Source organism: Melospiza georgiana, chromosome 25, assembly GCF_028018845.1.
Source record: "Melospiza georgiana isolate bMelGeo1 chromosome 25, bMelGeo1.pri, whole genome shotgun sequence".
Classification (NCBI taxonomy): domain Eukaryota; kingdom Metazoa; phylum Chordata; class Aves; order Passeriformes; family Passerellidae; genus Melospiza; species Melospiza georgiana.
Genome location: NC_080454.1, coordinates 4,798,024 through 4,813,876, shown reverse-complemented (window position 1 = coordinate 4,813,876; position 15,853 = coordinate 4,798,024). Strand labels below are relative to the sequence as shown.

General features: G+C 53.0%; 1 protein-coding gene across 1 annotated transcript; it reads left to right on the top strand.

Moving 5' to 3' along the window:
- Positions 1-492: 492 nt before the first annotated feature.
- On the top strand, positions 493-12,646 carry LOC131093394 (serine/threonine-protein kinase PAK 3-like). Its single transcript, XM_058040546.1, is given in 12 exon segments — positions 493-533; positions 2,897-3,024; positions 5,265-5,651; positions 5,931-6,236; positions 6,428-6,491; positions 7,323-7,371; positions 8,390-8,499; positions 9,092-9,209; positions 10,408-10,507; positions 10,759-10,955; positions 11,861-11,998; positions 12,449-12,646. Coding segments are annotated over 12 exon segments (1,728 nt in total). The 3' UTR covers positions 12,539-12,646.
- Positions 12,647-15,853: the final 3,207 nt, after the last annotated feature.

The window sequence follows — 15,853 nt, the reverse complement described above, 5'->3', positions numbered from 1 at the left end:
ATCCACCTTTTAAGCTCAGGGATAGGGGGAGGGGAGGTACAGGTGAGCCACCAACCAGGTGAGAGGGGCAGGGTCTCAGGGGAAGATGACACCCAGACAGGCCAATGACCTCTGGGCATAGGGGCATCCTTTAAACTTGACCAACCACACGACGCCTTGCTGGAATGTTAAGTCTGAGTGACAGGACTCACTCAGCATGGGGGTAAGGGGGAAGGGAGAGAGTATAGGCACACCTGGGAAAGTGACCTGGAAGGCCAAAATGGGACAATACAGCACACCACAACACACTGTCCCCAAGGAATTCCCATTGTTGATCTGTGTCCCAATGGATGTTCCTGCCCCTGTGTTCATCCAGGCGCCCATGGGAGCCAGGAAGATGTGCAGCCTCCCAGCCAATATCTTCCAAACATGGACCACCTGGACCACGGATCACCAGGGCTCTGCCCAATGGGGGTCAGTGGGGATCATCCAACGCGGATCCTCTCATGGCGGATGGAGCTGGAGCAGCACACAAAGCTCTTCCCACACTTGGGGCACTCACAGGGCTTCCCTCAGTGGCGCCTCCATTGGTGTTGGGTCAAGCCAGAGCTGCTGGAGAAGCTCTTCCCACACTCCCCACACTCGTAGGGCCTCTCCCCGGTGCGGATGCGCCGGTGCAGGGTGAGGGTGGAGTTGCACTTGAAGCCTTTCCCGCAGTTGGGGCAGCGGAAGGGCCTCTCTTCTGTGTGAATCTGCTGATGTATGAGGAGATTGGAGCTGGACTGAAACCTCTTCCCACACTCAGAACACTTGTAGGGCCTCTCCCCAGTCTGGAGGCACCAGTGGTGGCTTCTCAGGGCATAGCTCCACCCAAAACTCTTCCCACACTACAAGCACTCATAAGGCCGTTCGCCAGTGCGGATCACCTGGTGCTGGATTAGACCAGAGACCGTCCTGAAGAGGTGACCACATTACCCACACTCAAAGCGGTTTTCCCCACTGTGGATTGTCTGGTGTTTCCTCAGGTTGGAGCTGTGGCTGAAGCATTTCCCACATTCCCTACACTCATAGGGCTTTTCCGCAGTGTGGATCCTATGGTGTTTGCTCAGGTCGGAGCTGTGGCTGAAGCCCGTCCCACATTCCAAGAACTTGTGGGGCTTCTCCCTGCCATGAGGCTTCTCCACCAGCTCTGAGCCCTGGCTGGATCTCTGGCCGCCTTCCTGGGACAGGGGGAGGTCTTTCCTCCTTGCAGCCCCTTCTTGTCTGGCATCTCCAGGAATTTTCCTCCTCCTCCATCTGGCCACAGCTTGGGAATGAAAAATCCTGGTTTGGGAGAAAAACAAAATGAGAGCGCCTTGGGCTGGGGGCTCCTCCTTGCCGGAGTTCATCTCAGGAAGTCATTGGGCATCTTGTGTCTGTAAAAACTGCTAAAACACCAAGATTCAGCACAAAAATCCTACAAGCATCAAGACACAGATCAATAGCTGCCAAACATGAAGATTCAGCCAGAACCCCCTCCAAAACATTCAGATTCAGCCTCCACAAAACACCAAAGTACCAATATTTACCCCAATAAATCTCAGAAACACCGAGATTCACCCCCATGAAAATCGTGGATCCGCCTTCCCCGGAGGGCTGCATGGGGGGGGGAGGGGAGTTGGGGGGAGGGGCAACGCTCCTGGGGCTGGAGAGGAGGCTGCAGACACAGGGAGAGGTGGAACCTTGTGGTGCCTCCTATTTCTGCTCCTCCTCTTCCTCCTGTGTCCCTACTCTTCCTCACACTCCTCTTCCTCCTGCTATTCCTTCTTCTCCTGCACAATCCAACCTTCTCCTCCCACGTGCATCGTTTGACCTTTTTGTTCCTCAACCCTGCTTCTCCTTCCCTTCTCCTCCTGCCCCAGGCCCAGCACCCACTGCCGGCTCCCTCTTTCCCCCAAACGCACAGCATCCCACGGCAGGGGCAGGGATGGAGCTGGGGCAGCTCGGGCTGGGGCAGCGCTGGGCTCTCGGCCGCTCCCGCCCGCGCTCGGTCCCCACTGCAGCCGCTCCCGCCGGGACAGCGCGGAGGGGCCCGGCCTTGGCGCTGCCGCACTCCCACCTCCCCAAATTCCCCTCGAGGAGGGCGCTGGGGCCGAGCGGGAGCGCAGATGGGGAACGCTGAGAGCCGCGGGTCTGCCTGGCAACTACTGAGTCATCAGCGCCGCGTGCTCTGATTGGCTGAGCACTGCCTGAGGGGTGGAGCTGCAGCAAGGCGGGACACCCTGCTCCAGGGGGGATGTCCCACAAACGGGGGACCCCCATGAAAGGAAGAAGAGGAAAGTGTCTTTACAAACAGATGCTGTGAATCTGCTCAGAGATAGAGCCAGGGACTTGTACATAAAGAAGCGAAAGGAGAAGCCATCAGTTTCAGAAAATGTTATTAATTGATGACACAGACTGCTGCTCAGCCAAGGTCCTGCTAAATTCATGAACTTCGAGAAAAATAACAAAGACTTCTGTGAGAATCTGTCCGAAATATCCTTCATCTGCCTCACGACTGTCATGAAGAGCGACCAGGGAAAAATTAAAACCCCTGTTTGCTGAACCAGTGGGGGGGAATGTCATGTGCCTGAGGCCTGAAAGTACTGCTAGCTTACTGTTTTTCCACAGGTGTTGTTTGCTATATGTTACACTGAGCTCGCAGGGCACCCTGCCCTTTTTGCACAATAGCTCTGGAGTCGTCCCCACCTCTCGGCCTGGCTGCTTTGAGCTTCGGGGTGGTCCCTCCTCCAAGAGAAGACCCCTCTTGCCCGTCCTTAACCGCTGTGACAGACAAGTAGAGATGTAAGAGGCCTCTTCATCAACAGACTGACACGAGGCAGGTAGGACTGGGCAGCTCTGAGCTCTGGCTGGATCTCCGGCTGCCTTCCTGGATCAGAGGGGCTCTTTCCTCCTCACACCTCCCTGGGCTGGGTTTGCAGCCCCTCCACGTGTGGGATCTCCAGGGCTTTTCCTCCTCCTCCATCTGACCACAGCTTGGGAATGACAAATCCTGCTTTGGGGGAAACCAAGATGGGAGCACCTTAGAGTAGAGGCTCCTTCTGCACAATTCCATGTCTGGAACTCAGCAGGAGTCTTGTGTCCATGAAAATCTCCACAATATCAAGACTCAGCCCAATGGTTCCAGGGGTTCCCCATTCTCCAACATCCTGCTTAGGGATGATCCAGGGGCTTTTGGGGATCCATGGATTCCCTTCTGCCCTGATGCTCTACTTACAGATCCCAGGGATCCCAGGGGTTCCTCCTCTCCAGGCCCCCCCCCTTTCCACTCTGCCGGGGTCCCCCAGCTCTGGGATCGCCCCTCTCTGCTCTCCCCAATCTGGGGGTCCCAGGGGTTCCCCTCCTCTGCTCTCCCGGGGGTCCCCAGGACCAATGTCCTCCCCTGCCCATACTGGGCAATGGCCACGTGGGCCCCCAAAGATCCCCCAAGGGGCTCAGCTTTGGGCTCCTGCAAGATCCAAACCTACACACACAGAGAAAAAACCTCCCAGGGACACCAGATGATAGTTGGGGTCAATTCCACAATCTGTGAGCTCCAAACACACCCCAATATAAAACCTTCACAGGGACCCCCAATAGATTTGAGACGGGCTCCCCCTCCCCGCTCACCTTCAGGACGTGCTGGGGGCGATGGTCCCGCAGCCGCGGCCACAGGGGGCACAGGAACCTCCTGTTCCTCCTGTTCCTGCTCCTGCTCCTCCTCTTCCTGCTCCTCCTTTTCCTCTCTCCCTCCTCCTCCTTCCTAACCCCACCTCCTCCCCAGTTCTTGCCTTCTGTGTATTTAGAGTGAAGAACCTTGCTTGTTTTTAGAACTAGAACAAAGATCCCAGATGGAACAAGGCTTGCTGCTTTTAGTCAGAAGTATCAGTGACTAAAGGTAATGTTTCCTTTGGTTTGGTGCGTCCTTGTTCCTCCTCAGTGTTCAGGCTGGGCTATGGGGTGTCCTTGTTTGCTGCATTTTCCGAGTTCCTCTTGCACCCTTTGGGCCATAGGCTGTGCCCTGGGAGGGTTCTTTGTGCTCCTTTGTGACACAGGAGAACCTTCCAGGCGGTTTCTGCGTGAGCTGCTGCTGGGATGTCACAGGAACAGCGCCACGTCCCCGTGGTGTTCCCGTTGCTGTGGGACACGGAGGCCTCAGTGCCCAGAGTGGCTCTGGGCTCGTTGCCGGAGGATCCTCCTGCCCGAGGCATTCTCAGCAGCCAGCCCAGCCCTGATGGGTGTCCTTCTGTGCTTGCAGGGCTACAGGCTGCAGACGTGTGCAGCGCAGCCAAAATGATGCAGCACGTGGCTGCTGCAGTTTGCACTCTGTACTCTGTGGCTTATTCGGGGTATTTTTTAACCCACTTGGCACGTAAGTCGAGGTTTTCCCTCGGTGCAGCATCTGTGGCTTTGGCCTTGCTGTGTGCTTTCTGTTCTTCCTCTGGAGCTGTGTTGACTTTGGAACCAAATTGCCATGAAGACACCATTGCTTTGGGAGAGCTCCTGCCCGCAGCTGCAGCTGGAAAAGGGGGTGTCTGCAGCCAGCAGGGCGTGCACAGCATCTGCAATGAGCCCTGGGGGGTTCTGTTCCCTCAAGCAGGGAGTCTGTGCCAGCAGAGCATGGAACTCCCTCCCTTTGCTGCTCCAGGCAAGAGCTGACCCAGCCCAGTATTTTGTGCTGTTCTCTTGCTTGCTGTGGGAAGGGACTGTGGCTCCTGGAGGGATGCTGTGAAATCAGAATGCTCTCTCGGGTTTGCCTTGCTCCATGGCATTTCCCACTACAGGCAGTTTTTCTCCTAACAGCATCTGGTTCATGTTCCCTCTCCCATTGCAGGGCACCTCATGTCTACATTCCGAGCAGCTCCTCCTTCGGTGAGTGGGAAAGGAACCTTTGGTGTTTGGAATTGTGCAGCAAATTGTGAGCTCAGCCTGTGGCAGCCGAGTGCCAGCCTGGGAGGCTGAAGCAAAGTTCCTGTCAGTGTCTTTGCAGCAGCAGCAGCAAAGGAATTCCCATCAGTTTTCTCCTTTTCTGCTGAAGAGCTTTTGAAGAGCTGCAAGTCTGGTTTTGCAGGCAGAAGATTGCTTGCTGGCTATAGCCATGGTGGAATATTGAATTCCCAACAATAAGTGGCAATGTTGACTTTAGCCAATTGTTAGTTGGAACAGCTCTGAACCCAATTTCTGCTTAGTGCAGCTGGATGTCCAGCTGAGGATAAATAAGGTGATAACTGAGACAGAACTTCCCGTCCCTCACGCTGCCATCTGTCCACAGGGCACAAAAGCAGCACCAGCACCTCCTGGGGCTCCCTCTGCTTCCAAAGAGGAGGCCAAAGAGGAGGAAGACAGCAGTGAGCTTCCCGCTGCTCTGGGGGCCGATGGTGAACTTCCCTCAGTGCTGGGAGATGACAGTGAACTTCCCGCTGCTCTGGGAGACGAGGGTGAACATCCCGCAGTGTGGGAATGCAACGGCGAGGCTCCCGCGGGATGGGACAAGGACAGGGGACATCTCCCGGCGTGGGACGAGGACGGTGGATGTGCCCTGGTGTGGGACCAGAATGGCCAAGCTCCCATGGAGTGGGACGAGGACAACGGACAATTCGCAGTGTGCGATGAGATTGGAGGACATCTTCCGGAGTGGGATGAGGATGGAGGACATGTCCTGGTGTGGAATGAGGATGGAGGACATGTCTCGGTGTGGAATGAGGATGGAGGACATCTTCCGGAGTGGGATGAGGATGGAGGACATCTCCCAGTGTGGAATGAGGATGGAGGACATCTTCCGGAGTGGGATGAGGATGGAGGACATCTCCCAGTGTGGGATGAGGACAAAGGACATCTTCCGGAGTGGGATGAGCATGAAGGACATCTCCCGGAGTGGGATGAGGATGAAGGACATCTCCCATCTCCCATCCTCCTCCCACAGGATGGAGGACATCCTCTGTCTTGGGAAGAGGAGAGTGAACATCTCCCAGCATGGGAAGTGGACAGCAAAGATCCCCTGGCTTGGAAAGATGATGGAGAAGCTGCAGAATTTTGGGAAGAGGATGGAGAAGCTGCAGCATTTTGGGAAGAGGCTGGAGAACCTCCCTCTGCTTGGGAAGAGGACAATGAAGCTCCCTCCGCTGTGGGATCCTGGGCTGAACATTCTGACAGCAGCACAGCCCTGCAGCCAGAGGGGAGAGGGGAGTGGTGCCTGATGCAGCTGAGTACGTCTGCTCTGTTCCTGGGTCCCCGAGCAGGTGCTGTGTGTGTGTCTGGGCATCAGCTGCACCCAGGGTTGCTCTGCAGCTGAATGTCACAGAGCCATTTATTGTCCTTCCCCAGCTGACACCAAGGGGCTCACGGCCCCAGGGAGTGGGGCTGCTTCTGGCTCTGCTGCAAGGTGGGGTCTCACTCTGGGAGGGAGCGTCTTCCACGTTTTTTCTTTCAGGGAACACCGTGAGCGAGGCGGAACCTGGCCAGGAATACCTGGAAGTGGAGCAGATTGGCCAAGGGTAAGTGCACGGCAGCTGCTTCTGCACAAGCAAGGCTGGGTGTTGTGCTGGTGCAGGATCAAGTGAGAGGTCAGGAGAGCCCAAAGCACCTTGAGACACTGGGCTACCATCCTGCTGTCTCTCAGTCCTGATCAGAATTGATAACTGTGGTCAGAAGGCACCGTCAAAGGCCCCTGAGGCTGGCAGTGTCCTGCCTGCAGCAAGGAGCAGGACCTGGAAGATCTTCTGTCACTGGAACTGGATTGCCTAAAAGAGCAACTCACCATCTGGTGACTGTCAGAAAACAGTTCTCAAGAATATTTCTTTCAAATATTTTGCTTCAAAAAATATCCACTGGTCAGGATTATCAACCTAATGGTTTATCAACAAAAACCAGAGATGAACTAATAAGTGCTCTACTCTAGCACAGGTAGCAGACCCCATACATTCAGTAACAGACACAGAGTTGATGCACTCTGGGGTAAAATGCATTGCCTGCCTGATGGCAGGGCCCTTGTGGATCCTGCAGGTCTTAGGCAGGAAATGGAAAAGGATGAAATGCATTCTTTTCCACTTCTTTAGACACCCATTTCTCACCTCAGGTTTTGAGCTAAAGCAATTCAGCCTGGACATTTGGGATTTGCTCCAGCCCAGTTCCTTCGTGTTGGGTCTCAGTTTCCTCTTGCACACCTTGCATGGCAGAGGGCTGGTGGCTGCTGTGCTGCTGTTGGAAGGGTCGATGCACCCAGGTGTTTGTGAACGCTGCAGGCAGCAGAGATCTCGTGTCTGGGCTGGCTTTCACTGCCAGGGCCTAAAGCGCTGCTTCTTTCTTCTCTGCTCTTTTGTCTCCAGGGCTTTCGGAACCGTTTACAAAGGACTCGACAGGGCCACTGGAGGAGAGGTCAGTGCCAACACGCCCAGCACGGCTGGCAGCTCTGCAGGGCTTTCCCCTCTGCTGGGAGCTGTGGCTGCAGCTCTGAGGGCCAGCAGAGCTTTCCTGCCCAGACTGCTCCTCTGAAGGCAGAGCAGTGTCAGCCTGCAGAGCACAGCTGGGACAGACTTGGTCCTTCTCAAGTGCCATAGGAATGGAAGGAGGGCAGCGGTGTCTGTCAGTGAAGGACGCCCTGGCTTGGTCTTCATATCTAAAAGTGTGAATGCATCAGCTACTGGAGACTGAGGTCCAGTTTATCTTCATCCTAGCCTCAGACAGGAACATAATTTAGCAGTTTTTCCATCCTGCCTTTTATCTTCAAAGGGAACCTCAAGGCCTAATTAGGGAGAGCTCCTACTTGGGCTCAGTTTGGGGTTTTAGTCCTACTTCAGCTGTTCACAGAGGGAGAGGGAGAGAAATGAGAAGATGGATGTCAAAGCAAAGCTCTCTGCTAAATCCTGCAGTTGTGTTTGGGTCTGGTGTCAGTGACAGCCTGTGACAGGGATCACCTGAGCCATGGATGTGTGTGTTTGCTTTGTTGTGCAATCCCAAACAGAGCAGTTGGATCTGAAATCATGACCAAATCCCAGAGAATTGCTAAAGGCGTCCTGGCTGTTTTGATCTGTTTTTACAGAACCAGAATTACCTCCTGCTTGCAACATGTGTTTGAATATTAATAATAATGAGAGTGTTGAGGCCATTTGAGAAGACTGTAGGTGCAGAGAATGTTGTTAGAGCTTTGAGGCTGACAGCTGAGGGACCATTTCTGCAGAGCTTGCAAGGCCAAATGTCTCTGGCCATGTGTCCTGTAAACAGCCTCCAGCTGGCAGAGCAATGGGCTGTGGCAATGGCCCTTGCTGAGCTCTGGTGTCCCATCCCAAGGCAGTTGGGCCCAGCCCGGCTCCGTTGCTCTACAAAGTCTCGCTCCGTGTTTGCTGTGGCCTCCTGCCACAGACTCCTGCAGTTAAAGGCTGTAATGTCCCTTCAGGTGGCCATCAAGAAAATGAGTCTCAGAGGGCAGAACAGGGAACGAGCTGTGAATGAGATCCTGCTCCTGAAGGACAAGAAGAACCCCAACATTGTCAAATTTCTGGACAGGTGAGTGCTTCAGCTCTTATCCCGTGCCCGGGCCCTGTGTCAACCTTTCCTGGCATCTGGAGTCTGTAACCTGTTTGTAAAATGCCTGACACAGCCACATCTTCCCAAAACAACAGCCTGGCAGTTCACTCCCTCCATGTGCTTTTGTTGCTTTGCTTTGGTTTTTCCTTCAAGTTCCTCCCCGATTGCTGTGTCTTCTAACAAGTGCTGATGAACCACAGCAGAAATTATTTCCCTTGGCTTCTTCTTCCCAGCCCTTTTCCATTGCTACAGATGCCAGGAAGACCAGGTTCTTGTTTCCAAAAATGCCTCATTTGCCCATTTTTCACTGGCCTTGCCTGTTTCTGAAGGGACTTTCTGAAAGGTTTTCTGATTGCTTTTGTCCCAAGTGCTGCACAGCCTCCTCCCCTGGATAACCCTGGCAGTTGTGTTGCCTTGTTCTGCAGGGAATGTCCTGCCTGGCAGGAATGTCTCTCCATCTGATTCTGTCCTCATTGACAAGTGACCTGGAAACAAAACTCCACTCCAGGCTTTTACATGGGGGAATTGAGCTCTGCACTTTCATTTCCATGCCATTGCTTTCCTCTTCCAGCTTCCTTGTTGATGGAGATGTCTGGCTGGTGATGCAATACATGGATGGAGGAACTTTGCAGGATGTTGTCAGACAGATACGCATGGCTGAAGGAGAGATGGCAGCTGTCAGTCGGGAGGTGAGGGATCCTGCTTGTCACTCCATGGCTCGGACACGATGGTCCTTCCAAACAGGGCGTGAGAACAGGAGTGGCTCCATGCTCAGGTCTTTGTTTCTGTGTTGTTTTAGTGAGCTGGAGAAGAAAGAGCCTCTGCAGTGAACAGCCTGCCAGCATCACTGCACTTCTGCTCTGTTCTTGTTCTCTCTCCTGCTGTTGTGGTACTCTTTGTCTGTTTTGGATTTGATTTGCTGTTCTCAGCTTTGCCTTGAACCGTTTGCCTGGAGCTTGTGTGCACTGCACTCCTGGCCTGTCACAGCAAAGCTGCTGCTGGCACAATTCTGAACCGTCCTTTTATATGTGATATATTCCGGCCATTGGTTTTTGCGCTCGTGTTTCTTGTTGTTATGTTTGCCCAATTATCTGATCATTAAAAAAAAAACCAAACAATATTTGAGATAGCAGCAATTTTAATTGAATAGTTTAGAAATATAATTTGATTTAAAATAAGGGATCATTCGGTTCAAATGATAGCGCATAAGGAAAAGATAACCAATATAATTTGATTAAAAATAACGGATCATTCGGTTCAAATAATAGCCCATAAGCAAAAGATAACCGCGAGGTACAGAGTGCAGGGCTCTTGGATGCTTGCCACCTCACGTGCGAACTTGCCAAGTGAAGATTCCCCCCTTATATGTCATGTGTCAATGCCATCTCCTCTCATTTTCAATTCATCATATTTTTACCTCCACCCTCATCACCACCTTTACCGCGCATGCTCCACCACTCGGTTTGGTGGTCGCACCCGTCTTAGGGGGTCGTTTTGGATGAAGACTTCTCCTCTTCCTCTTTGTCCTTTAATTCACCTTTGGGTTACACATGCGCACCAAGCCAGTATAATGTAAGCCAAAATTAACATATTACTACATTTTAGCATCAAAGCAATAAATCTCTTATAGCGGGCATTTTCCTGGGACCCAACCACATTTTCCCTTCTCTCTCTTAATTTTTAGTAACTGTCATCTCTTGCTTTTTCCTCCTATCCTTGAACATCTGCCAGGAGAGGGGGTGGACCCCCTCCTCTCCCTTTCTTCTTTGGCATTACAAGTTTTAACTGTTTTATTATTTCCAAATATTAATTACTGTATCAATATTGATTACTGTTTCAATTTTATCAGCATGAATCATACCTATTTACCACATTGTTCTCTCTCAGTGTCTGCAGGGCCTGGATTTCCTCCATTCCAAGCGGGTGATCCACAGGGATCTGAAGAGCTCCAACATCCTCCTGAGCATGGACGGCTCTGTCAGGCTGGGTGGGTGTTCCTGGCCAGGCACGGCGCTCCCGGGCTGCGGGTGTGGGGCTGCTTCCCAGGGAGGGCCAGAGCCCCACAAGGGCTGCTGGGGGCACTGCCCGGCCTCTGCTGCCAGCTGAGAGCGGCTGCCCCTGCAGAGAGCTCAGGAGAGGAGCAGGGTGCCAGCAGTGCCTTTGCTTTGCCTATGGCCCTTCTTTGTGCTTGGTTTCTTCATTCCAGCTGCCTTTGACAGGGTTTGTTTCTGTCCTCAGCTGATTTTGGCCTCTGCGCTCAGCTCAGCCCTGAGCAGGACCAGTGCAGCTCCATGGTGGGCACTGCTCACTGGATGGCCCCAGAAGTTGTGACCAGATCTCCTTATGGCCCCAAGGTGGACATCTGGGCCTTTGGAATTGTGACCATCGAGATGGTGGAAGGAGAACCTCCTTACTTCAAGGAATCGGCGGCCATGGTAAGAGGCAAATTCTGCAGTGGCTGCAGAGGCCTGTGAGCACAGGGGGACCCTGCACTGGGAGCAGCAGCTGGAGGTTTCTGCACACGGGGAAAAGAATTCCCAGAAGACTCATGCCTCCACACAGACGAAGATTCTGCAATCTCTAGCAACAATTTGCTTTGGGATTTATGTTGTTGCAGCTCATCTGGCTGTGAGGATGACCTGAAAATGTGAAGCAAGTGCATCAGCTCTAATGTTACCTTGCAAGAAAACTGCACACCAGCCGCACATCCCCTCCCCAAACCTAACAAGATTTCTGCAGGAGATTCTAAAAGAGGTTTTGCGAGATGATTTTCCCCCCTGATTCTTATCACTGGGAAACTTGTTGAAAACATGAAGATGATTGTTTAACATCCCCATAGTCTAACATGTTTCTTTCCTAGTCCAAGCTACTTTCTCTGTGTCACCAAGCCTGAGCTTTCAGCATCACAAACCTCCTGTTCCTTGCCTGGCAGTTTCTGGGATGGGGCATCAGGAATGCATTTACCTGAGTGTCAGTGGCATTGCAGAGATGCACTTGATGTAAGAATCCTCTGAAATAACACAGGCAGACCACACTGACTCTGGAAAATGGCCTGTAAAGCTGGTGTCCATATTTCAAGAAGCAAAATGTGCTATTTCTGATGGAGGTTCCTACTAACAAAGTCAGCCGGTGAAACTGGCTCTCAAGGCGAGATCATTTGGATGTTGCTGTGGCATCCCCAGGGTTTGGTTTTTTTGGTTGGCATAGCAAAATGAGCTCTGAGCAGCATCTCTGGCAGGGAGGAAAGTGCCCCTGGAGCTGGGGCTGAGGCCCCGGGTGGATGTGAGCCCGTGTGGGTGTGAAGGGAGCTGGCAGAGCGCTGAGTTTGCTTTCCCTGCAGGCTTGCGCTCTGATCCGGCAGAACGGGACCCCGCAGCTGCAGGAGCCCCGGCGCCTGTCGGCTCTGCTGCGGGACTTCCTCGAGTGCAGCCTGGAGACGGACGAGGAGCGGCGCTGGGCTGCCCAGGAGCTGCTGCAGGTGAGGGCCAGGGGCTGCAGGGGAAGCAGCAGCGCCAGGGAGGGGTTTTCTTGTGGGGCCCCCTCCGACAGTCTCCAGTCTGGCTGCGTTCCACATGCAGAGCAAGCAGAATCCTCACCTGCTGTGGCTTGGCAGGCTCCTTTGAAGCTCATCTGGGCCTGGTGCCCCACAGCGAGCAGGGACATCTTCAAGCAGCTCAGGGGGCCCAGAGCCCTGCCTGACCTGAGCTTGGATGTTTCCAGGGAGGAGGCACCTCCCACATCTCTGGGCACCTTCTGTCACTGTTTCCTCACTCCCCTGGTTAAAAAACTCTTCCTTAGATCTAATCTCAGCCTGCTTCTCTCTCTTGAGTTTCAAACCATTTCCCTTTGTCCTGTTGCAACAGAGCCTGTGAGGAACTTGACTCTGGAAAGTAACAGTTCATTTCTTTCCTTTCTATCCTTTGGGCAGCACCCATTTTTATCATCTGCCAAGCCTCTCTCCAGCCTGACACCTCTGATCACTGCAGCAAAGCAACTGAGGGAGCAGCGGAGGAGATGAAGCACTTGAGGGCAGCTTCTTGTTACAGTAGTTAGGTCAACTAGGTAGTTATGGTAGTTAGCACTGTTAGTTGGTTATGGTAGTTAGCACTGCTAGTTGGTTAGGGTAGTTAGGATTGCCTGTTTGTTATGGTAGTTAGGACAGCTTGTTTGTTATGGCAGTTGTTTGAATAAAAACTCTCTTAAGCCTCAACTGCCTTGCTGTGTCCCTTCCTTCTCCCGCTGTGCCTCAGCTGCCCGGAGCAATGTGAGGGGAGAGCGGGCCCAGCCTGGCCCAGAGCTGAGCCCCAGCAGAGCCCTGGCAGAGCCCAGAGCAGCCTCGGCCCCTGCAGAGTCAGCCTGGAAGGAGGCGCTTGGAGCCTTCTCGGCTGCACCCGGCTCTGGGTTACAAACTGGGTGTTGTGGAAAATGCCACCGGCTCTGCACGAGGGCGGAAGGGGCCCGGGGAAGGCCCAAGTGCCCCATGCAAGGGAAAAACCTGCCCTGGGTTTGTCATAAATAACTGGGTAGTGTTGGCTTTTGCTATTATGTATTGACTTCTGCAAATTATTCTTAATCCCAACGAGTTTGATAGAGCACAGTTTGTAATCACTTTTAACTGCTTTTGCTATAGTATAATTTGTCAGGTTTTTGTGGTCAGTGCCTGGCCCCTGTGTAGCTCATATCCTCAGAACATCATTTATGGATGATGTTTAAGTTTGTGGACAGTGTGAAAAACATACATTATAGTTTTGGCTTTTGCAAAATATTAAAGTGGATGCCAGATGTTGTCCGTTACAATGTTAACTTTTGCAGAAGTAGCTGTAGTTGTGAAATAATAACTAATGCTTTTATTTTTCTAAGTAACTGACAATAATAACTCAGAGATAGTTGTGAAATAGCTAATGTTCATTTCAAGTACTTGTGAAAATTGCTAAAACCATCTGCATGGTCAGACAACATTTAAGGAAATGATGTGATGAGCACCCCTGCCACTGACCCTTCCACTGTCAATAACTGTCACCTGCTGAAACCACAGAACAGGGGCCCTTGTGAGGGAGTGACACACAACCCTCAAAACAGCAATCCACGATTCCTGCACGTACTCTAAAAAGGCGAGTTGGGGGTCAAACCAACCTAAAGAATTCCTGGAACATGTAAACAAGTTAAAAGAAATGTTTGAATTTCTATAATGATTATGAATATGTATTTGACCAATGTAGGGGGAAAAGGAGATAAGAAGAGTTGCTGTGGTTAACAGGTGTGCCTCAGGCCATCGCCAAGCACCAGTGCTGTTATTCACGTCTCTCTAGTTATCCTTTATTAAAATTCTAAAAGTTCTAAAGCGTGAGGCTCCTTTCTCACAACACCCAAGGCGCTCACCCCTTGTTGTTCTCCTAAGGCAGGATCTTTCAATCATAAGGTTTGTCTGGATGGAGAAGAAAAAGACTGCAAAGAAAAGGAAAATGCATTGGTGTGGAGGCCCATGGGCCTACCATTAGAGTTTAGTCTCCCACTCGTGGAGGACTGGTCCCCAATAAGAGGAATAGATTTCAAGGTTATGGGAGAAGCTTGCTTCTCCCACAGATCTTTGCAGGCACATGCTCATTTATGTAAAGTTATGTTACCCCATTGGCCTAATTACCCTAGTTCAACCCCTGTTACCCATCTCTGGTTAGTCCTTAGAATCTTCTCCTCTCTCTGTCCCTCCATTGGCCCTAATTTACTGCATTCCTCTGCCCCTGTTTCCCTATTAGCTAACCCGACCCTTAACCCCTCCTTTGCACCATTTTCCCCCATATCCATTGGACCCTGGCCCTCAGCTCCACCCTCACTACCCCATATAAAAACCCCCTGTGCCCTCAGCTTGCACCCTGTCTCTGTTCCTGGGCCCCGTTCAGCTCTGTCCCCTGTTCCTGTACCAATAAACCCAGTTTGCTGCAGATCATACCCAGACCCATCCTGCCGACTTTGTCAGCTTTATAAAGCAGCCATGATCTTCGGGCTGCGAAGTGCCGAACGCTCCAAGGGCCTTGGCAGCGCCAGGACGCTCCAGACTGGGACAGCCAGGCAGGGCAGGAGGAATCACTGCCCCTTTCCCCTGTCTGCTGCTCCATCTCCCAGCCCAGCATTGCTGCAGGACAGCCTCACTGCCAACGTCGTCCTGCCAGGGATGGACTGGGGGGATCTCCTTCCCCTTCCCTCTGCCATGGAGGCAAATCCCATCTTCTCCTTGTCCGCCCTCCTTCTTCTCATTCTGTCATACATCCATCCACGTTCCTTTCCCATCTCCTTCCTCCCTTGTTCCTTCTTGTTCTTTCCTCTCCTTCTGCCTTTTCCTTTTCCCTTCTCCATGTCTCTTCCACTCCTTGTCAGCCTGGGGAGCTGTGAGGAGGTAAAACCCTCCCTGTGCTGGGAAGGGTGTGGGGAATTTGAGAAGAGCTTCAGGTAGAGCTCAACCTATTCCTGACACGTCCAAAGATGGCAGTGTCGGATACAGAGATCCGTGGGGCTGCAGAGATCTCCCTGCAGATCCATGGGCATGCAGAGTTTCCCCTGCAGCCCCCGGAGCAGCCACGCTGGAGCACAGGGATGCCTGAGAGGAGGCTGTGACCCCGTTGCAAGAGGGCCCCGCTGGAGCAGCCTGTCCTGGCAGGACTGACCCCGGGGCACAGTGACCCACGCTGCAGCACTTGGAGGGGGGGCTGTGCCTCGTGGGATGGACTCAGCTTGGAGAAGTTCCTGGAGAAGTCTCCGGTGGGAGAGAGCCCAGGGTGCAGCAGGGGAATGACTTCTGTCCCTGAGGAGAGGGAGAAGCCCCGAGGCATGAACTGAGCATGGTCCCCTTACCTGTCTCCAGCACTGCCAGGGTAGGAGGCGCAGCTGGAAGGAGGGAGGCGTGGGGGAAAGCTGCATCTAGGGTTTTCACTTACTTCTCATTATCCTGCTCCGAGGTTTTTGGAGTTCTCTGTCAGAAATCTCTCCCCTCCCCCACTCATCCACAGAGGTTTGGAGTAGTTTTCCCTTTTTGGGGGAAATCAAAGCGATGCACTGCTGCTCCTAATTACAGGCAGGAGAAGTGAGGCTCCAGGGCACCCGCTGAGCTGGAACCACCGGAGCCGCAATGCTGGGAAAGCCATTGCAGGAGGTGTGGAGAAGTTTGTCTGTGTTTTCAGCTCAATCCCCCTCGGGCCCGGGCCCGTTCCAGGGCTGTTCCTCAGCTCTGGCTCTGCCCTCACGCAGCCCAGGGGGCGCTGAGATCGCGGGGCGGGGCTGTGCCGTGTGCAGAGCCTGCCCCTGGCTGTGATTGGGCGACAGTGCCGTCAGACGTGGTTGT